At 47.8% G+C, this 25912-nt stretch overlaps 1 protein-coding gene across 1 annotated transcript in view; it reads right to left on the bottom strand.

Moving 5' to 3' along the window:
• Tep1 (telomerase associated protein 1) overlaps positions 1 to 25912 on the bottom strand; it is a 48195-nt gene that overhangs the window by 13676 nt on the left and 8607 nt on the right. The window contains 27 exon segments of the mRNA XM_059273709.1: positions 56 to 296; positions 2449 to 2563; positions 2815 to 2903; positions 3041 to 3174; positions 3422 to 3572; positions 3726 to 3858; positions 5510 to 5602; positions 6030 to 6209; positions 6351 to 6507; positions 6586 to 6761; positions 6867 to 7061; positions 7196 to 7313; positions 7426 to 7539; positions 7779 to 7903; positions 8827 to 8947; positions 9190 to 9366; positions 9915 to 10073; positions 12652 to 12711; positions 13196 to 13326; positions 14891 to 14968; positions 15894 to 16052; positions 16508 to 16676; positions 18526 to 18712; positions 18911 to 19001; positions 19752 to 19861; positions 23306 to 23463; positions 23647 to 23771. Of these exon segments, the coding sequence (XP_059129692.1) occupies positions 56 to 296; positions 2449 to 2563; positions 2815 to 2903; positions 3041 to 3174; positions 3422 to 3572; positions 3726 to 3858; positions 5510 to 5602; positions 6030 to 6209; positions 6351 to 6507; positions 6586 to 6761; positions 6867 to 7061; positions 7196 to 7313; positions 7426 to 7539; positions 7779 to 7903; positions 8827 to 8947; positions 9190 to 9366; positions 9915 to 10073; positions 12652 to 12711; positions 13196 to 13326; positions 14891 to 14968; positions 15894 to 16052; positions 16508 to 16676; positions 18526 to 18712; positions 18911 to 19001; positions 19752 to 19861; positions 23306 to 23463; positions 23647 to 23771 (3746 nt within the window).

The following is a 25912-nucleotide window of genomic DNA, read 5'->3' as shown; positions in this document are numbered from 1 at the left end:
TCTGTCCTTTCTTTTTCTCGGAAAGGCCTACCAGAGCTGGGGTCACGGGTCTTACCTTTGCTGGTCCTTCAAGGTCTGGGGTTTATTAATCCATCGTAGTGTGAACTGGAGGTGCCATCGCTGGGTGAGCAGGGGGGCCTGGCAGCAAACAGGTGAGTCTACAGGCTGGCTGGCCGCCTGCTGGAGCAGGAGCAGAGGATACTGGGCAAGGAGCGAAGCCTGCTGCCTCAGGAAGGTGTGGAATACAGCAACATCTGCCTCCAGCGGCTCCTGGTTCGCTGCGGACGTTGAAGAAGCTGTTTGAAAAGAGAGGAGAGGTTGAGGGTGGCTGAGGAGACGACTCAGTGGGTGGGAGAGCGTGCTGCACAAACATGAGGACCTCGGTTCAGATCCCCAGACCTTCCCAAAAAGCCAGGTACGGCACATGTGTCTGTAGCCCTAGTGCTGGTGTGGGGGGTGGGAGTAGAGAAGACAGGAGAACCACCAGATCTTGTTGGCCATCAGCCCAACCGAAAAACAGTGGGCTCCAGATTCAGTGAGACCCTGCCTCGATGGAATAAGGGGGAGAGCGATAGACAACAACCAACAGCAACTCTAGCCTCCATAGGTGACTGTGTGCAGTATTCACACACACACACATACGCACACACAAGCACACATGCACACACAAGCACACAAACACACACACAAGCACACATACACACACACAAGCACACATACACACACACACAAGCACACAAACACACACATATACACACAAACATAAACAGCCACACAGAAACATACACACAAACACACACATACACACTCACACACAAACACACATGCACACACACACAAGCACACACAAGCACACAAACACACACACAAGCACACATACACACACACACACAAGCACACATACACACACACACAAGCACACATACACACACACACAAGCACACAAACACACACATATACACACAAACATAAACAGCCACACAGAAACATACACACAAACACACACATACACACTCACACACACACACAAGCACACACACACACACAAGCACACAAACACACATATACACACAAACATAAACAGTCACACAGAAACATACACACAAATACACACATACACACTCACACACAAACACACATGCACACTCACAGACAAGCACACATGCACACTCACACAGACAAGCACACACTAACACACATATACATACTCACATACAAACACATACATACACACGAATACACACAAACATACACATACAAACACACACACATAAACACATACAAACACACACAAGCACACATACGCACACACAAGCACACATGCACACACAAGCACACAAACATATACACAAGCACACATACACACACAAGCACACATACACACACACACAAGCACACACATACACACACACAAGCACACAAACACCACATATACACACAAACATAAACAGTCACACAGAAACATACAAACACACACATACACACTCACACACAAACACACATGCACACACACACACAAGCACACATACACACACACAAGCACACAAACACACATATACACACAAACATAAACAGTCACACAGAAACATACACACAAATACACACATACACACACACAAACACACATGCACACTCACACACATAAGCACACACTCACACACATATACACACTCACATACAAACACATACATACACACGAACACACACACACACAAACATACACATACAAACACACACACATAAACACATACAAACACACACATACACACACAAGCACACACATACACACACAAGCACACATACACACACACAAGCACACACACACACACACACACACACACACACAGGGAGTGGGGGTTAGAAAGAAGCACAGTATCATTAGGAAGCCAGCCTAGACTCCATTAACCTCAGTGCCAAGTAAAATTACATGCTGTATTTAAAATTCTAAGTCTCAAAGTGTGACCCTCTGAACTTCACATCACAAACACCTAACTCATGGTTTGGGTCTCACTGCAGACCTAGGGAAGTAGAATCTTGTGACCTTAGAATCTGCAATTTTAACAAACTTCCTAGATAATTTACTGTTCAGTATAAACTGAGAAACTCTACGGAAGAGATCTAAGCAAAAGGCTCCACTAAGAATCACTTGCCTACACCTGTGGCATTTTTAAGTTAGGATGGAAATTTGGCTGTTTTTTGTTTTTGTTTTGTTTTGTTTTGGTTTGGTTTGGTTTTGGTTTTTTGAGACAGGGTTTCTCTGTGTAGCTTTGCGCCTTTCCTGGAGCTCGCTCTGTAGCCCAGGCTGATCTCGAACTCACAGAGATCCGCCCGCCTCTGCCTCCCGAGTGCGCCTTTAATCAACCGCCGCCCGGCTTGGCTGTTTTTTTTAACACCTACCCTTGAGCAGGGTATCCCATATCTCAAAAGAAAAATCCAATGACATCTCACCATAGAGCACATGGGCCTCCAAGAGGTCAGAGACTAGGCCCATTTCCAGATAGGCAGCTACCACATGGAGGTTGGCGAGAAATTTTGCGAGGAGATCACGGTTCCCGCTCTGGAGCTGGGGAGAACATATTGGGTTCATTAGGATATGAAGGGGCTGGTGAGGAGGAATAGGCTAGTCTTAGAGCGTGCCTATGCATCCAGGACTTATACCCGGAACCTGAGACAAAGGGGGAAGCAGGCAAACTCAAAGAAGGTAGAGAGTCTGTAAGTAGGCTAATGTCACCGGTGGGATAGTGAGAAGGAGGAGAGGGATCTAAGAATGGGTGAATGAGTGAACTAAGAAATCTATGAGGTACGGGGACTAACCAGGTGGAAAGGCAAATCTTTGAGAGCCTCAGGAGGGCAACTTCGGAAGGTGCCTGAGGCATCGGGATCACATGTCGTCCAGAGGTGAGCTGCAAGAACAGACATGGAGAAGGGCTTATCCCTGTAGCATCTCCAAGGTCTTCGGCTACAGCAGTTATCTACCCAGTGGCCAGTGCATGGTCCTGACCGCCATTCTCCTACCCATGCTGATTGGGGCTGCAATCACCTGCAAGGAGGATGTGTGCAGTCTTCTCCAGCCCCAGCCTTTTCCCATAGCGCTGTCTAACTGCTGTCCTCAGAGGCCCGTCAGAGAGGCGGAGACGGGCACCAGGGCGCTCCACAGGGCCCTCTCCTAGTAAACTGTCCTCGAGCGAAGAGGGGAGAAGAGTAAGGGAGGAGAAACAGAGAGAGCCGGTCAGTGAACCTGCTGGCACAGACAAGTGCTGGCATTCCCACTGCAGAGTGGTAACTGGAGCAGCGGCATTCAGGACGTGGGGGGCAAGCGTTGGGGCTATACCAAAGAAAGGGCAGGGGTTAGGAAGAATCGCATGGTGTCCTAACTGGAGAGGCAGTGAGGCTGCTGGGAGCTCAGCTGGGGCAGCATTACCTTCGTAGACTCTGGACAAGGTAGGCAAATGGACCCAAGGGGTAAGGGTTTCTACTGTGACCAACAGCCACTGCTTCTTCCCAGCTCTTAGGCTCCTTGGGCAAAATCAGCCATGTGCTCAGCACTGCATGCAGCTGGTCCACAGTCAGACCTGAAACCATAAACTCTCTGACAACCCAAACCACACAGGGAATCCATCTCCGTTACACATGACCCCTCCTGGCACCTCTGGCTAAGACCCCACCCGAACTAAGGTCACCCAATAGCTGAGCCCTCAGCCTCCCATCCTTCCCCAACCACTGACCGCTACGCGTGACCTGAAGGGCAGCCAGAGCTCGAGGAAGGACATCGTGGCCATGTTCTTGCTCCAAGGTGCTCAGGATGTGCTGCAGCAGCAGTGGGAGGGAGGCAGGCAGGGTCCGCAGTCTCTCAGACACCTGGGAGGAAAAGAAGGCCGGGCTTTGTCCGTGGGGGAGGCAGAGCGGTGACTCTGGTCCCCAAGAGGGGACGGAGTGGCGAGAAGTACAGCAGGGAGGAATGAAAAAGTAAAGTAAAACAGTTGAGAGAAAAGTGGGTGCTGTGGGAGGGTCTGTATGTCAAATTGCTCTGATTGGTCAATAAATAAAATACTGATTGGCCAGTGGCTAGGCAGGAAGTGTAGGCGGGACAAGGAGGAGAATAAAGCTGGGAAGTGGAAGGCTGAGTCAGAGACACTGCCAGCCGCCACGATGACAAGCCGCATGTGAAGATGCCGGTAAGCCACGAGCCACGTGGCAAGGTACAGATTTATAGAAATGGATTAATTTAAGATATAAGAACAGTTAGCAAGAAGCCTGCCACGGCCATACAGTTTGTAATCAATATAAGTCTCTGTGTTTACTTGGTCGGGTCTGAGCGGCTGTGGGACTGGCAGGTGAGAGAGATCTGTCCTGACTGTGGGCCAGGCAGGAAAACTCTAGCTACAAGTAGGAGTCAGGCAAAGACAGGGAATGGGTGACCAGAGACAGCAAAAAGATGATAGATGATGCTTAGTGTTGATTTTCAACTTGACAGAGTCCAGAACCACCTGAAAGATGGGCCTCTAGACACACCTGTGGGGAACGGCCTTGACTGCATTAATTGAGGTGGGAAGACCTGCTCAAGGTGGGTGGCATCAATCCCTGGATGGATCTTGGACTAGAAAGGAAGCTGAGGGGTTGGAGGGATGGCTCAGCAGTAAAGAGCACTTGTTGCTCTGGCAGAGGACTTGGGGTTTAATTCCCAGACCCACATGATGGTTCACAACCATCTGTAACTCCAGTTCCAGAGGATCCGATGCCCTCTTCTGACCCCTTTGGGCACCAAGCACACACACAACACAGTACACATACAGGTCGGACACTCACACATAAAATAAAATGAATAAATCTAATGATTTTTTTTTTTAAAGTAAGGAAGCTGAGCAGCAGCACGCACTCATCCTTCTCGGCTTCCTGACTCAAGCTGCTCTTGGCTTCCCCGCCGTGATGGACTCTACCCATGAACTGTGAGCCAGAAGAAATCCTCAGACCCTTAAGTAGCCTCTGCCAGTGTTTTATCCCAGCAAAAGAAAATGAAAGTAAGGAAAAAAAAAAAAAAGTGACACCAGAAGTTCCAAAGAGCAACAAGGACTTTATCAGGAACCTGGATAGGGCCTGTTTGTGTGATTATGTTAGCCAAGAACCAGGTGTCAGTCTGGCCATGTCCTGAGACCTTGAGGTGGAAAGACCTACCTACTGTGGGTGGTTCCATTCCCCTGGCTGATATCCTGCACTGTGTTAAAAAGCAAAACCGTGCTAAGAACAACGATTTATAGCTCTTTGCTTCCTGACTGCAGGTGCAATGCGACCAGCTGCCCCAAGCTCCTGCCACGATAACAACCCTGCGACAATGGACTATAAACTCGGACTGTAAGCCAAATAAACGCCTCCTTCCTAAGCTGCCTGTGTCGGGGTATTTTATCCTGACAGCAGAAAAGCAACTAAGACAGATAGGCATGAGGCATGGAGCCCCAGAAGGCTAACAGCAATGGGAAAGAGGTTAGCACTTTGTGGATGAGGAACGACCCACCTGTTCATAGAGTGTGAAGAGCCTCAGGTAGTCAGTGACGAGGCGCAGGTAGAGTGGCAGGCCTGAGCCCTGCTTTACCAGCAGCAGCCGCATCTGGTGGGAGTTGGAGGACTCAGCACGGGGACTAGGGAAGCCCTACCGTAGCTCGCCTCCGCTACGGCACCAAGCGGCTCCTCCTCTGAGGGTTTAATTAAGGGATGGGCACACGACATCATCTCAAAATACAACCCCCGTCCTGCTTCCCAGCCAGATCCTGTCAGGCAAACTTCCACGGCTCAGCCTAGCCCACCTTAGCCATAATTCTACTCACCCTTCCCAGGGAGACTGTTCACCATGGAAAAGTCTAGGTGGTCTTATGAGAAACCAGAGCTTTCTAACAATAACAACTTCCCCTGGCAGAGAGGTCTGGGGACATCTAGAGAGCGGTCCTAGGGAGGCAGCTCGTGGCTTCAGCAGCTGTACCCTGATGGCTCCCCGATTCACCCTACATCCCCACCAGCCCCGGTGGTCTGGGCCCAACCTGGTTGTTGAAAGGTGACTCCTCCAGCCGTTTCCCATACAGTGCTAGCTCCTCTCGCACAAGCTGAGCCCTCGAAGAGGGGATCAGCGGCCCCAAGGCCACCACGGAAGCACCCTGACTTTGCTGAAGGGTCTCTCCCAGGCCTGAGTCACTAGACACACTCAGCACCAGGTGTACTCGCTGCGACATTTGCACAAAGGAACAGAAAGGTTGGGGCGGGGTGGGGGGAAGAGAACAGCATTAGCCAGGTCCCTCTCCCTACAACTCCACGCCACCCTCCTCTCCAACCTCCCTCCTTTCTCAGCCTGGCCTCACACTTACCCGGGGAAGGGACTTGGGGATCCAGTCCGAAGTCAGCTGTCCATTCTGACCCACCAACTTATCCGCCCCGTCGATAATAAGGACCAAGGTCTGGCCGGGTTTCAGCGACTGAGCGGATTTGGGGAGCAGCCTCTGCTGCAGTTCCCACACCAGGCCTCTGTGTGTGAAGAGGTCAGGGTCAGAGGTGGAGGAGCAGGGTGGGGCAACAGAGCTGGCTAATCTTGGGGGTACCCACCTGTAAGTGCCGGGGAGGGTGCTCGGCCCTTGCAGTTTTCGATGCAGATAGGTACAGAGGCGTCTGAGAAGGTTGAGGGCAAAACACTGGTCGGGGCGGGCTGCTGAAAAGTGGAAGAAAACTAAGGGGGGCACGTGGGGCTGGCTGAGGGCCCCCAGCGCTGACACGAGGGATGCCTGCATGGGGCAGAACAAAACCATGTTTACATTTTCAGAACGTGCATAACCTCCCTGCGCCACCTCCTCAGCTCCCAAGCCCTTCCTCCGGCCTGAGACTCATACCAGGAAGGCAGTCTTTCCCTGTCCTGCCTGCCCAGTCACTAGGCTCAGTCTCCCACGGGGCAGCATCAGCTGCTGCACTGTATCCTGAAGAAGGCGTGGCCGTGCAGGACCGGGTGGGTTCTTCAGCTGCTGAAAGCTGGCCTGGATCAAGTCATCATCCAACATGGCTGCTGGCTGCTCCAACTGGGCTGCAGGCTGAGGGTCACAGGGTACTATGTTTTCGTGTTCCTCAGGACCTGCCGGCCTAAAACCCACCCCCAACCCCCACCCACTTGCTTCCCACCCAGGATTACCAAGCTTGCTCCCCAGCCATTAGTACTCCTGCTAACCTGCAAGTAAAGCTTCTGGATCATGCTCCACACATCCTGGAGAACCAACTGTCCAAACTCCTCCAAGCCCCCAGTATAGGGCCGGCCAGCTGCTACATCTCCCCATTCACAGGTGTACCTGTAGGTAAAGCAAACATAGGCAGTCAGAGCAGGCCCAGCTCCCCTCACCACACCTCACCACACCTCACCACACCTCACCCGGACGGGTGCCTCCACCTCCCGCAGCTCACCCGCGACAGGTAACTTCTTTCTGTTGGTGTAGGTATCTCTTGAGTTCTGAGACCCGATGTGCAGTCTCTTCTGACTCAGAAATAAAGTCAGGTTTCCAGGCATCCGGCACAGAGCTAACCACCAAAGACACCCCAGGGGTGAGGCCAGATGCAGAGACTAGCCTCCTGAATCGGCCAGGAGACAAGGCTCTGGCTCCCTCAGACTTTGCACTCAGCCTGAGATCTGACTTGGGGTGGCAAAGACTTGCTCTCTGGGGCCTGTTTCTCTTTCAGCACTGGATGCTGGGGGCTGAGGACTGAACCTGTCTGGCTTTCTGTGGAGGAAAGTTTGACCGGGTAGCAACAGAAGGTACCTGAGGAAACCAGGGTCTCGGAGGTAGATGAGAGCATGAGCAGAGGGCTGCCAGCGTTGGCGACGATTCAGGAACTGCATCACCTCCATTTCTGTCACAGAACGCCCTGAGGGGTACTGCTGGGCCTACATGGAGAAGGAAGACACGGGCAGGGTCAGTCCCCAGCATCAGTCCATCCCTGGACACCTTCACATGCCCGAGATCACCCTTACCCCAGACACAGGCAGTAAAATGTAGTTACCAGCTAACCATTACCAAAATGATTGACATGTACTGGGTATTTTAAAATACATTTTCCCCTCGCTGTTGGAGACTGAATTTAGAACCTTACATATGGTAGGCAAGTACTCTACCACTAAGCTGTATTCCCAGACTCTGTGTGTGTGTGTGTGTGTGTGTGTGTGTGTGTGTGTGTGTGTGTGTGAGACAGGGTCTCACTATGTAGCTCTGGATGGCCTGGAACTTGCTGTGTAAACAAGGCTGGCCTCAAATTCACATAGATTCTCCTGCCTCTGACTCCCCAGTGCTGGAATTAAAGGCATGAGCCACCATGTCCAGCTTTCCTGACCTTTTTCATCATATTCTGAGATAATGTCACTTAGTTGTCCAGGGTGGCCTAGAACTCCTGACCCTCCTACCCAATCTCGGATATGCATAACTATACCCAGCTAAATAAAATTCTATCTAATAGTAACCCTGAAATGTAGATGGTGTTTCTATTTAATATGTGTTGAAACTGAGGCTAATTTAGACCACTCTGTTTCCAAGAAGCCACACAACCTACAAATGTCCAAAGGGAGGGTAATACCAGACCTGTCTGATGGCCAAAGCCAAGCAGACACCCTGAGAACCCTCAACCCTCTAGAACCCAGGCCAAAGTTCCTTCCCAAAGGAATCGCTTCCTCTAGGCCACGGTTTTGTAGCGTCTTCTGCCTGTGTTTCACGTCAAGACTCAAGGGCCCGTGGTGCATCCACTCCAGCGTTCCTGTCAAGCTGGCTTTTCTCACTCCTGTTACCTCCCCAGCCCCTCCAACCTTGTCTGTCTTACCCAGTGGAAGTGAGGATGGTCAGGCAGGTCATAGCTGGGGGGTACGTAGCCATAGCGGGAGCCCAGAATCCCGACAAACAGCTGTGAGTTCTCCACCTCCCCAAGGCACACTTCCAGTTGTCTGTAGGCACGATTATGGGGACAGAAAGGAGTCACAAGGTAAGCAATCCAGGCAAAAATACAGAGGAGAGAGGTCCCTGACTCGTACTGGGCAACGTGAAGATGGAATGGTCCTGTTGGTATCTAAGAGGCAAAGCCCCGCCCTCATCCTCATTGGTTCTTGCGGTCCCAACCCTGATTACCTGACTGCACCACTCCATCCTCTCCTCCCTGACCCAGGCCCCTCTTCGCTGTGGCCCTTACCTGTTCCTACGGGTCTCTTCCTCGGTGATGCCCCAGCGCAGGTCAATAGCATGAAGATTGATGCGGTGGGGCAACACTCGGGCCTGCAGTGCTGGTAGCACGGATCTCATCAGCAAGTCTCGCTCCCCATGCATGTCCCGAAAAGTGGACGAAATGAAAAGCCGGATGTTGCGCCACCTGGCGGGAAGGGGTCAGCCTAGGGGTCAGTCCCCATCTCAAGTCCACAGCCCTAAGCGCAATTCAGCCCTCTGCACTTGACATAAACCCCCACCCCCACCCCACCCCACGACAACAGACGGCAGAAGGGTGCCTTCCAGGCCTCCACAGGATAGCCTAGCTGTGGGACCAACCGCAAAAACCTGAAATCTCAACCCTACTTGCCATTTCTCTTACGTGCCTCTTCAGAAAACCATTATGACAAAGTTACTATTGGATCAATGCGATACTTTGAGGTAAACTTTAACCTTAACTACATCTTTAAGAAGTTAAAACAACCAATCTAAGCTATCATTTGGCAAAGCCTGTGTGAAATGCCAGAGCCTGTGCTCTGAACCTTTTGCCTAAACCCTGGCTATATCATCATGGAGTCTGCTGCATTCAAACGTTGTTTTTGTCCGTTTGTTTTGTTTTTGTTTTGTTTTCTAGTAAAGCAAGGAATAGGTTCACAATCTGACAGTTCTGATGGCAACCCTCCCAGTTCACTAAGACCCAGAACCTTAACTGACCCATGCTGGGAAATAAGACCCAAGGGGCCCGGGATGTCCTCCTCCAGCGGCCGGAGGGACAGGCCCTGTGTCTTCCCTGGGAGTGGGGGAATCTTGAAGACTTTATCTAGTTGGCCCACGTGATCCAGAAGACGAGAGGCTCCATGCTCCGCGATGAACCTAACGAAAAGCAGAGTGAGAACGGAACATTGGCGATCAGAACCAGGAAGGTGTGCCAAGAGAAACAGGGAACACATGCCTGCCCAGTTCAGTGGCACCCCTTAGAAAGACAGGCACAAAGCAGGCCTGGTAGCTCATGTCCCCAGTTCTCAACTTCAGCCAGGAGGATCACAGGTTGAGGTCACCCTGGGCCATATAGTGAGACCCCCCATCTCAAGACTAGCCAAACATAAAAGATAACCATAAACTGGGAAAGCACGCTTGAAAATGAGACTACAGAACACCGAAGATGAAGGAAGACACTGGCCCCGGCCCCTCCCACTCACTGTGCATGGCGGACTTAAGATCCCTATTAGAAAATGGGGCTGAGCCAAGCTTACGGGTTAAGACTCTCCCCGTCTTGGGTGATCAGCTCTGTACCAACTACCAAAGCTCCCAATGGCTTGAGGTTTCCCAACATGAGCTGAAGAGCCTGGGTGACATCCAAAGAAGATGTAAGGTGCGCTAACAAGCACAAAGGCTAGACTAGAGCACTCGCAGCTCTTCCAGAGGACATGGGTTTGGTTCCCACCACACGCGTGTCCACATGGATGGGCCCATCTGTTTGTAACTCTAGTTCCGGGGAGTTCGACAACACATAGTACATATACACATAAACAGGCAAAACACTCACACACGTAAAATAAAAATAAGTAATGCCATTTCTTATATCTCTTTTCTTTTCTTTCTTATTTTATTTTTTTTTTGGGGGGGGTGTGCCCGATCTCAGTATGCAGCCTTGGCTATCCTGGAACTTACTATGTAGACCAAACTGATCTCAAACTCAGAGATCTGCCTGTTACTGCTTCTCAAATGGTGGGAATAGAGGTGTCTACCACCACACTCAGCTTTCCTTTCCTTTCTAAAACTGTTTTTTTTTAAAGTTTCAATTATGTGTTAGTGTACATGTCTCTGTGTGGCTGCCTGAACAAGACCCGAACAAGTACAATACGGATAGACCCACTAACACGGAAGAGGGGAATCTCACTGGGCCCAGCCCCAAACAAAAAACTTCAGGCAACTGAGGAATTCTGAGAGTAGGAGAATTCGTGTTCCCCAGGGACGAGCCCTTTAACGTTGTCATCCAATACTGAGTGGTCATGCCCGAAATCATACACATACAAGTGACAGCAAGCAAACTGAGCAGGCCGTATTCGTGTGTGTGTGTGTGTGTGTGTGTGTGTGTGTGTGTGTGTAAAACAATAACAAAGAAAAGGAGATTACGAATTGGAGAGGAAGCAAGAGGAGCGGGACAAACGGAAGGAGTTGGAGAAAGGTAAGAGAAGGGCAAAATAAAGCAATTATAATTTAATTTAAAAAGCTAAAAGAAAATAAATAAATAAGGTAATTATGACAAAAATTCAAATATGAAATAAATTGCAAAAAAATAACTCAATAAAACGGAAGACTAGAAAGATCACATTTTTAAAATTTTTTTAAAGATTTATTTTTATGTATATACAGTGTTCTGCCTGCATGTATGATTGCACGCCAGAAGAGGGCACCAGACTTCATTACAGATGGTTATGAGCCACCATGTGGTTGCTGGGAATTGAACTCAGGACCTGAGGAAGAGCAGTCGGTGCTCTTAACCTCTGAACTATTTCTCCAGCCCCAAGATCTCTCTTTTTTTTTTTTTTTTAAGATTTATTTATTATGTATACAGTGTTCTGCCTGCGTACATGCAGAACACCAGAAGAGGGCACCAGATCTCATTACAGATGGTTGTGAGCCACCATGTGGTTGCTGAAAATTGAACTCAGGACCTCTGGAAGAGCAGCCAGTGCTCTTAACCTCTGAGCCATCTTGCCAGCCCAGATCTCATTTTTTTTTTTAAAGAAAAAAATTAATTATGTGTCTGTGTGTATGTCTATGGGTGTGTGAACATAAGTGGAGTGTCTGTAGAGGTCAGAGGCATCAAATCTCCTGGAGTTGCAGACAGTTGTTGGATCCCTCGGGAACTGGAGTTACAGGCAGCTGCGAGCCACCTTGAATGGGTCCTGGGAACCAAATCTATGTCCTCTGCAAGAGCAGTATACACCCTTAACCAGTGACCCGATCCTCCAGCCCACATTTCCTCTTTCTCATTGAGTATTGGACAAACTTGGACGTATCTAAGACAGAGCTGAAGCACGATCTCTAGTCAGGAGGTAGAGGCTGTTGAGGGTGATCAAGCATTAAGACAGTGAAGGTGCCGGGCAGTGGTGGCGCACGCCTTTAATTCCAGCACTCGGGAGGCAGAGGCAGGCGGATCTCTGTGAGTTCGAGGCCAGGCTGGTCTACAAATCGAGTTCCAGGACAGTTAGGACTGTTACTCAGAGAAACCCTGTCTCAAAAACAAAAAACAAACAAACAAACAAAAAAAAAACAGTGAAGGCTGAAATCCCTGTCACACTGTGTTGCCGATAAGCCTAGACATCTGGGACAGAAAATAAACCATCTTATTTTGAAAAGTAAATAAATGCTAACAGGCATGGAGAATCTCTTAAGGCCATTCTAACACAGCTTCCATCCCCTCTAATGCCCACTCTGTACTCACTTCAGTATTCCATCAGTACAGCCTGAGAGCGTCACATCATTCGGATTCAAATTGGGTGATCTGGCAAAAGAAGAAGCAGTCAATAAACACCAAAATCTTAGCCTGGAGCCAGGTGTGGTAGATTACACCTGCCATCCCAGCCAGCACCTGCCCTATGAAGACAAGAAGATGGCAAGTTCAAAGCCAGACTACAGACCTAGAGTCTATTTCCCAATACTTTAAGCTATACACTTTGTGATCTATAACCATATCACCTTGAGTGCTCCCAATCTCGTCTTAATAGAATTATGTGACCAGAGTACAGCTCAGTGGTATGATGCTTGACCTAGAAGAAGCAAAGCTCTGGGTCTAGTTTTCAATAGCACAAAGGGGTAAAAAGACTTCAAAGAAGGTCCTAGAAACTTAAGTTTTATAAATTATAAGAATTAATAAAGTGAGAAAGCAAGAGACAGGAAGTTTCAAGTAAGTAAGACTTTGGTAGGAGATGACAGGAAACAGGGATCACTGCCTTCAGACCCTGGACAAGAAGGACCAGCATCCTTACATGTAGTGTGTTTTCTGTAGGAAGACACCAACAAAGAGGCACTTGGGATTCACATGCTGCCAGATCATCTGTTTGGCTACATTCAGCAACTCGGTATCCATCTTTTGGCCAAACAGGATGACCCTGTCAACCTGTAAGATGAAAACAGGAGGCTGAGACCAGGGAACAAGGCTTGAATAGACATGGATGAGCTCAGAGCATCAAGACATCTAAAGACTGAAGGGTTAGAATTCTGAAGCGGAAAGGAAACTGCAGCTCCTAAGAATGCTTAGGAGAGACACCCCAACACCCCAAATTAGGGTAGCATCAAAGAAGCAAGGACAGCACGGACAGGAAGAAAATAAAAAGTGTGGGGGAGGGGGAAGTGCAGTGTTGTGAAGCTTACTCATGCCCATGAGAGATGATTGCTCATTTTGTGAGACAGTTTTGTTTGTTTGGTTGGTTTTACTTTTTGTTTTTTGGGGGTTTTTTGTTTTGTTTTTGTTTTTGTTTTTGTTTTTGAGCAAGGTCTTTCTATGTAGTCTTGGCTGTCTTGTAGCTCACTGTGTAGACCAGGCTGGTCTTGAACTCAAAGAGATCCTCCTACCTCTGCTAGGATTAAAGGTGTGTGCCACCACTCCTGGCTGTGAGTCAGTTCTTAAGCTTGGCTATTTTATATTTATTGGTGTGGGCCTTGAGCATGCTAAGCTAAATACATTCTCTACATACCCACAGTCAACATGGCCATTTCAAACAGTCAGTTCTATAAATAAAGGGCTTATGTGCTGTGGAATTATCCTTCTGTACACTGTGAATACATATTACTCTCACTGGTTAATAAAGAACTGACTGGCCAGTAGCCAGGCAGGAAGTACAAGTGGGACAGCCAAACTGAGAAGGCTGGGAGGAAGAAGGGTGGAGTCAGTGGACTCACCAGGAGACACAGACGGGGCAAGACATGCTGGAGCACAGGTAAAGCCACGAGCCAGGTGGAAATACATAGATTAATAAAAATGGGTTAATTTAAGTTGTAAGAGCTAGTTAGCAACAAGCCTGAGCTATCGGCCAAACATTTATAATTTATGTTAAGTTTCTGAGTGGTTATTTGGGAGCAGCTGTTGGCAGAGGAAAACTCCGCCTTCACTTATGGGTATAATTCAAGGGGAAGCACTTGCCCTGACCTCAACTCTCAACACTACAATATGTCTATTATATTTAAGACAACGGTAATACATTCTCAAAATGCATCACCTTCTAATTATCTTATCACATTCCACTATTACCTCGGTGCTGTGGAAATACAATGCAATGACAAACTGCTGAGTATTTCTGCCCAGCTCTATATTCAGTGACATAATGTAGGCAGCTTGAGGGCTGTCAAACAATCCACGCTATGGAAACTAGCAAACGTTATTAAAGAACACTCTTATTTTTCATTTATCGTTAAAGATTTACCAGCACAATCCTGTCTGGGGGACTACACTGAGCAGTGAGCTGATAAGAACACTGAAAAGTATGAAAGGTCACGTTGAAGGGTCAAGAAATGAGAAGCAGCTAGACACATCTCCCACATCTGGGACCCCAGCACTTGGGAGGCGGAGGCAGGATTATAGATGTGGAAGGCCAACCTCTACTACAGGAGACAACACACAGGAAGGACAGGTTGTGGAGGAAATGCCAGCAGGGAGCGTTTCATAGGAACTGAGCAGGACTCACAGGGGTCCTTTGGACAGCCAGGGACAGCAGGTGTTTCCCAAAAGTATTCAGGGGCCAATCATCCTCTTCTTCCAACTCCTGACGGAAAGAAACTTGGGTTAGAAGGTTGTGCCTGAGGTATAGCATAGATGCTCTGCCCTGGATGCAGTTTGAAGGTACCCCCTATGGGCTCATGTGTTGAAATCTGATCCCACTGTGAGACAGAAAGAGGGGACCATGGACCACCGTACTGATAGGTGAGGTACAGGGAGATGTCCTTAGCTATCAGGAACACACTCTCCAAGAGTCTGAGGTTCTACAAAAATAAGCTGTAAAAACGTGAGCCTGAATTCACTCTCTAGCTTGTTTCAGGGTGCAACCCTTTTCTTCCACGTCTATTTTCCACACCCCACCTGCCATGAGACCCTCACCAGAGTCAGCCAATGCCAGTGCCACGCTCTCAAGCCTCGAGAACTGTGATCAAGATAAACATCTTCCCTTTATAAAATTAGCCTGCCTCCAGCATTTCATTATGGCAATGAAAGGCTAATATAACTTAAAAAAAAAAAAGCAGTGTCAATTTATTTGAGAAATCTTCAAAGTTATGTATGTCTGTGCTTCTTTTTTATTTTTTATTATTATTTTTTTCCTTTTTCTTTTCTGAGACAGGGTCTCTCTATGTAGTCCTGACTAGTCTGGAATTCACTATGTAGGTCAGGCTGACATGGAACTCACAGAGACCCTCCTGCCTCTGCTTCTCAAGTGCTGGGATTAAAGGCATGGGCCACCATGCCCAGCATATATGCTTCTAAAAAAAAAAAAAGAAAGAAAGAAAAAGAAAAAGAAAAACAGCTACGTATCCCAGGCTGACCTCAAACTTGCATTTCTCCGGCCTCTGCTTCCCGAGTGCTGGGACTGCAGGTGTGCGCTATCACGCTGCCTGGCTAGTCACGCCTTTACTATTTGAGAGGCTCCCAGCTCCTGTCATTTATGTATTTTGGGGTAGTGGAGGTACACTTCTGACCTGGACTTGGGCCTGGAGTTTGATGGCAGTCTTCAGGATACCTTCATCTGTCTCAAGCACTGGTATCTTCACAGCTCCTCTTCCACACAACCAAACAGTCACCTGCTCTGCCCGAGCCGACATCATCCCGATCAACAGCAGCACATAGTTCAGGGGAGGCTGACAGAAAAAAGCTCCGTCGTGAAGTCCAACTTTAGAACCCACCCTCGCCTACCCAGCCCTGGAGGCCAAACTCTCGGTTTGGAGTAATGGGAGAAGGGTCTCTCTGGAGGAGTCACCTTCAGCAGCTATCTGGAAAAAAATGGACTTGGGGGGAGCAGGAAGCAGTCAGAATTGCCCAAGTCAATACCGGGACACAGCACAGTGGGTTTGGGATACACTTGTGACAGACATTTAGGGATCATCCTTAGCTAGCCAAACCTGAAACGTTAGTATTATGATGCATAAGCAAGACTGACTAAAATGATCCTAGGGAAACACAACTTGGAAGCAAATCCACACCACTTCTCTCAGCTTGTGTGGCGGCTCTCAGAGAACCAGAGAGAAACGAAACCCTCTCGAGCCCCTACCTACACCCTGCCGGCCCCTTGGAAGAGGTTTTTCTATTCCTTTACCCCTCGTGAGTGACTCTTGGGACAGAGCCTGTTGGCGTTGGCATCTGTGAGATAGACCAAGAGGGTCCGGCCTGGCATGGGGGGCAGGTTGTGCTTCGCAGAGAGGTTGACAGCCGTTTCCAGGGCCTGGCGATACCGCTCCAGCAACTCAACATCACAGTTCCACTGTCTGCAGCAAGAAAAAGACACAGACACGGGGTTGGGTGGGGGGTGGCAGGGGAGTGGTCAGATGCTCCTCTGCCTGCAACTCTGAAGCAGCTGGAAAGACAAAAATGTGCCACTGCCATCCTCTCTCCCCCTCCTCCAGCTCTGCCCCTCCCCCACAGCCCATGCCCACGGCTGCCATAGAGGCTTTCCTTTTCTCCACAGGGACTCAGAGCCAGTGCCAAAACTGCCTGCCATGCTCATGTGCACTTGCTTCAAGAGGCAGGGCTTAACTGCCTCAAGTCTGTTTAGGGGCTATTCATTTTTCAACACCATTTTGTTATTGCGTGTGGATGAGTGTTTTTGCCTACACATACGTCTGTGCACCACCTATGTGCAAAGCCTGCAGAGGCCAGAACATGGTGTTGGATCCCCTGAGAATGGAGTTACAGACAGATGTGAGCTACCACACGGTGGGTGGGATTAGAACCCAGATTTTCTGAAAAGCATCCAGTGTTTCCTTTAAAATTTTTTATTTATAGGTTTGATTTTGTTGTTGTTGTTTTCCTTTTATTAAAAATAGATTATTTTCTCCTATAATATGTCCTGATTGTGGTTTCCCCTCCCTCCACTCTTTCCATGTCCTCTCCACCTCCCGTCCCATCCAGATCCATTCCCGTTCTGTCTATTAAAGGACAGGCTTCTAAGAGATAATAATAAAATAAAATATAAGATAAAGCAAGAACTATCACATCAAAGTTGGACAAGATAAACCAACAAAAGGAAAAGAGCCAAACAAAAGGTGCAAGAATCAGAGACCCACTGATCCACATACTCAGGAATCCCACAAAACACTAAACTAGAAGCCATAAAATACACACAGAGGACCTGGTGCAGACCCATGCAGGCCCTGTGCATGCTGCCTTGGTCTCTGTGAGTTCATGTGAGCTTTAATTATGTTGCCTTAGAAGACCTTCTTGGTGTCCTCCATCCTCTCTGGCTCTTACACTCTTTCTGCTTCCTTTTCTGTGGGGTTCCTTGAGCTCTGAGGGGAGGGATTTGCATCCGTTGTTCTTAACCACTTCGCCATCCACCGCTCTAGCCATAGGGGCTTTATTTTTGAGATAAGGTCTCACATAGACCAGGCTACCTTCACATTGCTGATCCTCAGGCCTCCACCTCCCAATAGATATAGCAGATAAGGGAATCACTTTTTAGATTTCCAGCTAATAAATACAACAGAATGACAGAAAACTCATTCTCCAATTGCCAATAATACAATCTAGCTAAGGTAAAAATCATCAATGAATACCATCCATTAAACTAAGGAGTTTAGGCTGAGCATTCTGGCACACAACTGTAATGTCAGTACTGAGGAGTCTGAGACAGGAGGATCTCACATTTGAGAACAGCTGGATTCAAGGCCAGCCTAGGCTACAGAGAGAGACTCTTGTCTCAGGCTAGAGAGATGGCTCAATGATTAAGAGTGTGTACTGCTCTTGCAGAGGACCCAAGTTCAAGCCCCTGACTCCCCACAATCCACATCAGGTGGTTCACATCTAATTATAACTCAGCATGCAGCAAGAGATGCCACACCCATTCACAGACTCCACCAGAACCAATGAAATAATCTCAAGCGACAAAGTGGAAGCTGGAGAAGTTTGGGTTTCGTAATTTTTCATAGAACAAAGTTAAATATAAGTGCTAAAGACTGGGTTTTGGTGTAAACGTGACGAGAACCAAATAGGTGTGCAGCACTGAATGATTGACAAGCGCATCTCTAGAGGGTAACGGATGGCTGGTTCCCAGATGGCTCCTTCGCCCTGCCCTGGAGCTCCTCTGTCCTGCCTTTCTCCCTGCTGGCGAGCACATACCTGGCCTTGTGCAGTCTTAGCTTCTCCCGCTTGAGCTGCTCGTATATCACAGGTATAGTCATGGCCACCCGGAGCTGCCGACGCGTCAGGATGCACAGGTGCCTCCAGTTGGCGGGCCTCTTGATATTTTTTGAGTTTCTGATCATTATCCGCCTCATCAACGTTGTATTGGAAGGGAAGGGCAATGCTGTGTGGTAACAGGAAAATAGCCAAGTCAGGCAACGTCTATTACCTTCGTATTCTAAACCCCTGTCCTTCGGGCTGGCAGTGGTCTGGGCAGTGGTTCCACCACACCCTAAGTCCGCAAAGCAAGAGGCTGAAATTATCTGAGTTTTGTCTCATTTACACTTGAGAGGCAAACAGGAATCAGAAGAGAAAGAATTACCGTTTTTTCTGAGTTGAGCCTCAAGTTTATCGATAGAATCATGAGCATTAAGGAATCTGAAGGGAAACTGTCGACTGTGAATCACAGATTTCTGAAAAACAAGGAAGGATTGTGAGCAGAGGACCAGGAAAGAAGAGGGTCATGGGGCCTACAGCACCAGGGAAATGAAGCAGTAACTCTACCAGGCTTGGAGGACGGTAAAGAGAGAAAAATAGATTTCAAGAAGAAACAGAGGAGGAAAGGAAAGAAAGATATGAAAAGAGGTTAAAAGAGGATGTAACGGGAGCCCCATTTCTTTCTTTCTATTTTTTTTAATTAAAAAATATTTTATGTATATGGGTGTTTTGCCTAGTGGTATGTATATGCATCACATGTATATGCCCAGTATCTACAGAGGCATGAAGAGGGCACCAGAACACCTCAAAATGGAGTCACAGATGGTTGTGAGCAGCCATGTTGGTGCTGGGAATCAAATCCAGGTCCTCTGGAAGAGCAGCTGGTGTTCGTACCCTCTTCCAGCCACCTATCCCCCAGAGCCCCACTTTTTTATACCGCACTGCTCCTGAAGTGAGTTAATTTATAGATGAGGATCTTTCTGTATGTTTGAGTTTACAAAGCAAACACGAAAGTTATTACTCTCTATTGTAATTTCTGAAAGATTGACCCCAAGACCTGTCCTTCCCAGCATATCTGTGTTTCCAGACCTCTTACATCTCACACAGAAACCAGCTGTTAGCCAAGACTGTTCTCAGCCATGTGGAAGAGCTGGCCTCCAGGGATGCAGCATCTCCTGACCAGCATCCGGTTGCTAAGCCACACACTCCCCACTGATCACACTCACCTCATGCTGGAGTCTCTGAAGAACAAGTTCATGGTGGCGGGCACTGATCCCAGTCCGCAGCAGGTTACACAGATTCCGGAGCATGGCCATGAAGGGGAGTTTGCCATTGTCTTCAGACATGGGGGACAGGACAACGTGAGTGAGTGACAGGCACAGAGTTGCAGCCCACAGCAGGAAACACAGAGCCCCACAGAAGCTCAAATGGGAGATTGCAGTACGTTCTACTCAAAATGTTCTAGAGATCCAGGAATACAACACAAGGATTGGCCTGAACTGGAGAGTAAAATTTATATAACTCTGCTCATGGGATAGGTGTTTCAATAACAACTTATGTCACTATCTGTTGGCTTCCGTTGTGATTCAAATGGTAGAACGCATTCCTCTTTTTTCCATCCACTTGATGGAAGGGGAGAACTGACTACAGCAAGCTGTCCTCTGACCTTCCACACAGTGCCCCCCAAGCAAATAGATAGTGTAGTTTCTTTTTCTTTCCTTTTTTTTGTTTTTCATGGGTTTTTTTGTTTGTTTGTTTTTCAAGACCAGGTCTCCTTGTGGAGTCCTGGCTGTCCTGGAACTCACTCTGTAGACCAGGCTGGCCTCAAACTCAGAGATTCACCTGCCTCAGCCTCCTGAGTTCTGAGATTGAAGGTGTATACCATTTCTTTTCTTTTAAAAATTATTTTTATTCATGTACATGTATAAGTCTGTGTGGGGAGTGTATACCACTTGTTTGCACACAGAGGCCGGAAGAGGATATAGTATCCCCTGGAGCTGGAGTTACAGGTGGCTGTGAGCCACCTGATGTGGGTGCTTCGAACTGAACTCAGGTCCTCTACAGAGGAAATCATGTACGCACAGGTTACTTTATACAGACAGAGCAGGTTGTGTTTCTATATTTAGGAATATAACAAAGAAGTAAGGGCCATGAATTTGAGAGACAGCAAGGGGTCAGTACATGGAAAGAGTTGGAGCAAGGAAAGGGAAAAGGGGAAACCCTGCAATTATATTTTAATTTCAAAAAATAAAAATTACTTTTTATCAGATTAATAAATTAAAAAAAAGAAAACAGTTGTTTGGTTATGGACCGAAGTCAGTGGGATTATAGGTGTGAGCACCATATCCAGCTCGACCAATGTTCTGTCCTTGGTGAACACTCTAGGTGACCACACATGGAGACAAAATCTCAGCACTGGGGAGCCTGAAGAATAAAGATTTCCAGTTTGAGACAAGCCTGGATTACACAGGTAGACGTTCTCAAAAGGGGAGGGGAGGGGAGAAGAAGAGAATGAAAGTAAGTGCCTTTAGGGCTAGGTGCCTGCCTCCAATCTCAGCAGGGGGAAAACTATGACCGCCTCGACAATATGAAGAAACTCTATCGCAAAATAAAAAAGGAGGGCTGGAGAGATGGCTCAGCACTTTGCACTGGCTGCTCTTCCTGGGGACCTGGGTTCAATTCCCAGCACCCACAATGGCTCACAACCATCTGTAACTCCGGTCCAAGGAGATCCAATGCCCTCTTCTGGCGTTTTCAGGCATCAAGCACAAACGTGGTTCACAGACATACATGCAAGCAAAACACCCACTGTGATGGTTTGAATAAGTAGAGCCCCCACAGACTCATATATTTGAATGCTGTTTGAAAGGATTGTAAGGATTAGGAGGTGTGGCCTTGTTGGAGGAAGTGTATCACTGGGGGAGGGCCTTGAGGTTTCCAAAAGCCCATGCCAGGTCCAGTTTCTCTCTCTCTCTCTCTCTCTCTCTCTCTCTCTCTCTCTCTCTCTCTCTCTCTCCCTCCCTCTCCCTCCCTCCCTCCCTCCCTCCCTCCCTCCCTCCCTCCGCCTGCAGATCAGGATATACCTCACAACTACTGCTCCAGCTATGCACGCCGCCATGCTCCCCTCCATGATGATAATGGACTAAACCTCTACAACTTTAAGCAAGTCCCCAATTAAATGCTTTATTTTATAAGAGTTGCCTCGGTCATGATGTCTCTTCACAGCAACAGAACAGTAACTAAGACATCTATCTATACATATAAAATAAATAAATAAAATAAAAATTTGAAAAAAGAAACTAACCATAGGGAACTTAGTCTATGGGTATTAGTCTCAAACAAGGTAAATGTCACAATTTAAATTTTCAGGGTTAGTGATTCTCAGCCAAAAGGAGGAAGTAAAGACATGCATATAGACTCAGCCCAACGCCACATCCTTCTTGGTTATTTGTTTGTGCTGTCTGCTTGAGGCAGGGTCTCCAGGCTGATCTCAAATTAGCCATCCTCCTGCCTCGGCTTCCCAAGCACTATCAGTGTGTATCACCACACCTAACCACATCCAAGTCCCTTCATCACTACATCTTAACTTGTGAATTGGTAACAAGGCTGTCAGATGGGGGTGGGCATTTAATTCCCAGGTAATTCTGATACACACATCACCGGAGGCACCCACGGAGAGAATAATAAGTAGCCAGGCAATTCAGGCTGCCCTGGGTATAGTATATAACTGCTAGCAAAGGACATTTGGGCTTCTCAAGTTCCAAAATTGGATGTCTACAAAATTCCATTAAGGTCTAAAGTTACATACATTTCAACAAAGAGAAATTTCCAAAGACAAGAGATGAAGCAAAGGGAAAAGTGTATAAAATAGAGAATGGAGCCTTTCTTTTTCTTCTTAAAATCATTCATTCATTCATTTATTTTATGTGTACGGGTATTCTGCCTGCATGTATGTCTGTGAACCACAGGCATGCCTGGTCCTGTGGAGGCCAGCAGAGAGTATGAGATCCTCTAGGACTGGAATTACAGATGGTTGTGAGCCACCATGTGGGTGCTGGGAATCAAACCCAGCCCCTCTTGAAGAGCAACACATGTTCTTAACCACTAGGCCATCTTCCAGGCCCTCAAAATGGGCTGAAGAGAGTGAGTCAGCAGTCAATAGTGAGGACAGCTCTTGCAGAGGAACTCCTACAACTCGACTCTAGGGTATCTGATGCCCAATTCTGGTCTCTGAGGGCACCTGCACTCACATGCAACACACAATAAAATAAACCCTTTTAAAAGAAGAAAGCATGACAGAGCCTTTCACAGTTAAAAATATTCAACAAAGGAAGAAAGAAAAGACCGGTAATTTGGTCTTCCCCAATATGATTTTTTTTTTCTCTTTTACCAGTATTGGGAAATAATTAAAATTTCCAGGTCCTACATGAATTTCTACAGAAGTTCTAACATCTCATGATCTAATCCTACCTCGTTTGGAATAAATTACAGATATGTTGATACAGGTACAAACAGGGAAGAGGTACCACTTTTTTTGTCCTGTGTTTCTGAAGACTTGTGTATTATCTAAGTATATCTGGAATAATGATCAACCTAAGACATCAACACTATTTAAAGCGAGTTCCACTGTCCACAGAGGTATGGTAAATAGCAAACCTCAAAATTCCCATCATTTTCTGTTATGTAAATTAAATTGCAAAACAACTGCACCATTTTGTGTAAATCTCCCACACGTGACCGGGGAAGACGGGAAAGGAACATGGTGGTCAAGGCCACCTACCTATGAGTTCCTCCCAGACAGAAGCTTTGTTCCCCCGCAAGCTCAGCTCCCGCTCCCAGGTCTCTGGCCTTTGGAGCTTCATCCGCTGCCCAGCTCTGCTAGAATCCCATGGCCCAGGGAGGTGACTCCGAGAAAAGAGCTCTAGGGTGGCTGGGTACCTAGGAGAGGGAAGAAAGCACCTATCATTCCAAAGCTAACCAAAGTAGAAATGAGCTAAAGTTCGGCTCACACCGTGGTCTGCCGAAACTCACACTGCTGGCACCGAGAACTGCCACAGTTAGAGCCGAGGATGAACCGGGATGGTCACGGCAATGGAATGTGCTTGAAATCCAGTGTCTCACCTGTAGCCCAGCAGGGCCTGGACGTGCTGGGCAGGTTCATGGATGTGCAGTTGCTCTACCAACTTCTTCAGAGTGAACCTTGGCGGACTTTTTTTCTCTGGCGCCGCGTTGTAAGCTGCTTCAAACTGTGGAAACAGCCCCAAGCACCCCAGAGATCGTTTCATCCATGATCACGGGGTATCAGATATAAAAGCATAAGCCTGCCACACCAGATCAGGAAGTAAAGCATAAAGCGATCATATACCACTGAGGCAATTTCATTCTCTAAAACCAATTTGGATCGAGGATAGCAACAGCAGGGGAAAACCTGCAGGAAGGAAGGAGGACCCAGGGACAGAGCTGCAGCTACACACTGCAGCAGCAACACTGCAGCAACAACACTGCAGCTACACACTGCAGCAACAACACTGCAGCTACACACTGCAGCATCAACACTACAGCATCAACACTGCAGCATCAACACTGCAGCTACACACTGCAGCATCAACACTGCAGCTACACACTGCAGCAACAACACTGCAGCTACACACTGCAGCATCAACATTGCAGCTACACACTGCAGCATCAACACTGCAGCTACACACTGCAGCAACAACACTGCAGCAACACACTGCAGCAACAACACTGAAGCTACACACTGCAGCAACAACACTGAAGCTACACACTGCAGCTACACACTGCAGCATCAACACTGCAGCTACACACTGCAGCATCAACACTGCAGCAACACACTGCAGCAGCAACACTGCAGCTACACACTGCAGCAGCAACACTGTAGCAACAACACTGCAGCTACACACTGCAGCAGCAACACTGCAGCAGCAACACTGCAGCTACACACTGCAGCATCAACACTGCAGCAACAACACTGCAGCAGCAACACTGCAGCAACAACACTGCAGCAGCAACACTGCAGCAACAACACTGCAGCTACACACTGCAGCATCAACATTGCAGCTACACACTGCAGCTACACACTGCAGCATCAACACTGCAGCTACACACTGCAGCAGCAACACTGCAGCTACACACTGCAGCAGCAACACTGCAGCATCAACACTGCAGCAACACACTGCAGCAACAACACTGCAGCAACACACTGCAGCAACCACACTGAAGCTACACACTGCAGCAACCACACTGAAGCTACACACTGCAGCAACCACACTGCAGCATCAACACTGCAGCTACACACTGCAGCATCAACACTGCAGCTACACACTGCAGCATCAACACTGCAGCATCAACACTGCAGCTACACACTGTAGCAGCAACATTGCAGCTACAAACTGCAGCAGCAACACTGCAGCTACACACTGCAGCATCAACACTGCAGCAACAACACTGCAGCTACACACTGCAGCATCAACACTGCAGCATCAACACTGCAGCTACACACTGCAGCATCAACACTGCAGCTACACACTGCAGCTACACACTGCAGCATCAACACTGCAGCATCAACACTCCTACAGCCCCAGCAACCAGGAAGGCTAAGGCAAAAGAACTACACAACAGGTCCCAAGCACGCAAGGCAGCATGGGCAGCATGAAAGACGAGCTCGAAACAGAAACAGAAACAAAAGTTAACAGTTCTTCGGGTTCCAAAAGATAATAAAGGGGGAAAAAGACAACAGCTTTCTGGGAGTCCCTGTGTTTCATTTATATAAGATTTGAACCATCAGGGGCTACTATGGGATGATTGGCTTATTTAAAAAAAAAAAAAAAAAAACAGAGCATATTTCCTTATTCTCTCAGACAAGGAAAAGGAAGGCAACTCTGATCTGTATCATAAGCCTATAACTTATAGTGGCAGCATCTGTTTGTTTTGAAAAGCCTCTGTGAGGGGCTGGAGAGATGGCTCAGTGGTTAAGAACACGGGCTGCTCTTCCAGAGGACCTAGGTTCAGTTCCCAGCATCCACATGGTAACTCACAAATGTCAGTAACTCTAAACCCAAGGGATCTTAGGGGCCCTCTCCTGGCCTCTAAGAGCACTAGGCATATATGTGGTACCCAGACACACGTGCAGACAAAACACAGGTACCATAAAACAAAAAGTTTAAAAAAAAAAACTTTATATGGAGTGTGGAGATACTTTTATAACATTTTAAAATTCATTTATCCAACTGGATATGTCATCTGTCAACAAGGCATAACACCAAGAACAACAGAGATTTTTTAGATCCCATCCTTTTACCCTCCAAACCAAACCACATAATCACAACTGAGAATGCCCAGGTAAAGACAAGTAATGTGTCTACCACAC

Source organism: Peromyscus eremicus, chromosome 9, assembly GCF_949786415.1.
Source record: "Peromyscus eremicus chromosome 9, PerEre_H2_v1, whole genome shotgun sequence".
In the NCBI taxonomy this organism is placed as follows: domain Eukaryota; kingdom Metazoa; phylum Chordata; class Mammalia; order Rodentia; family Cricetidae; genus Peromyscus; species Peromyscus eremicus.
This window is presented reverse-complemented; position numbering and strand designations above follow the sequence as displayed.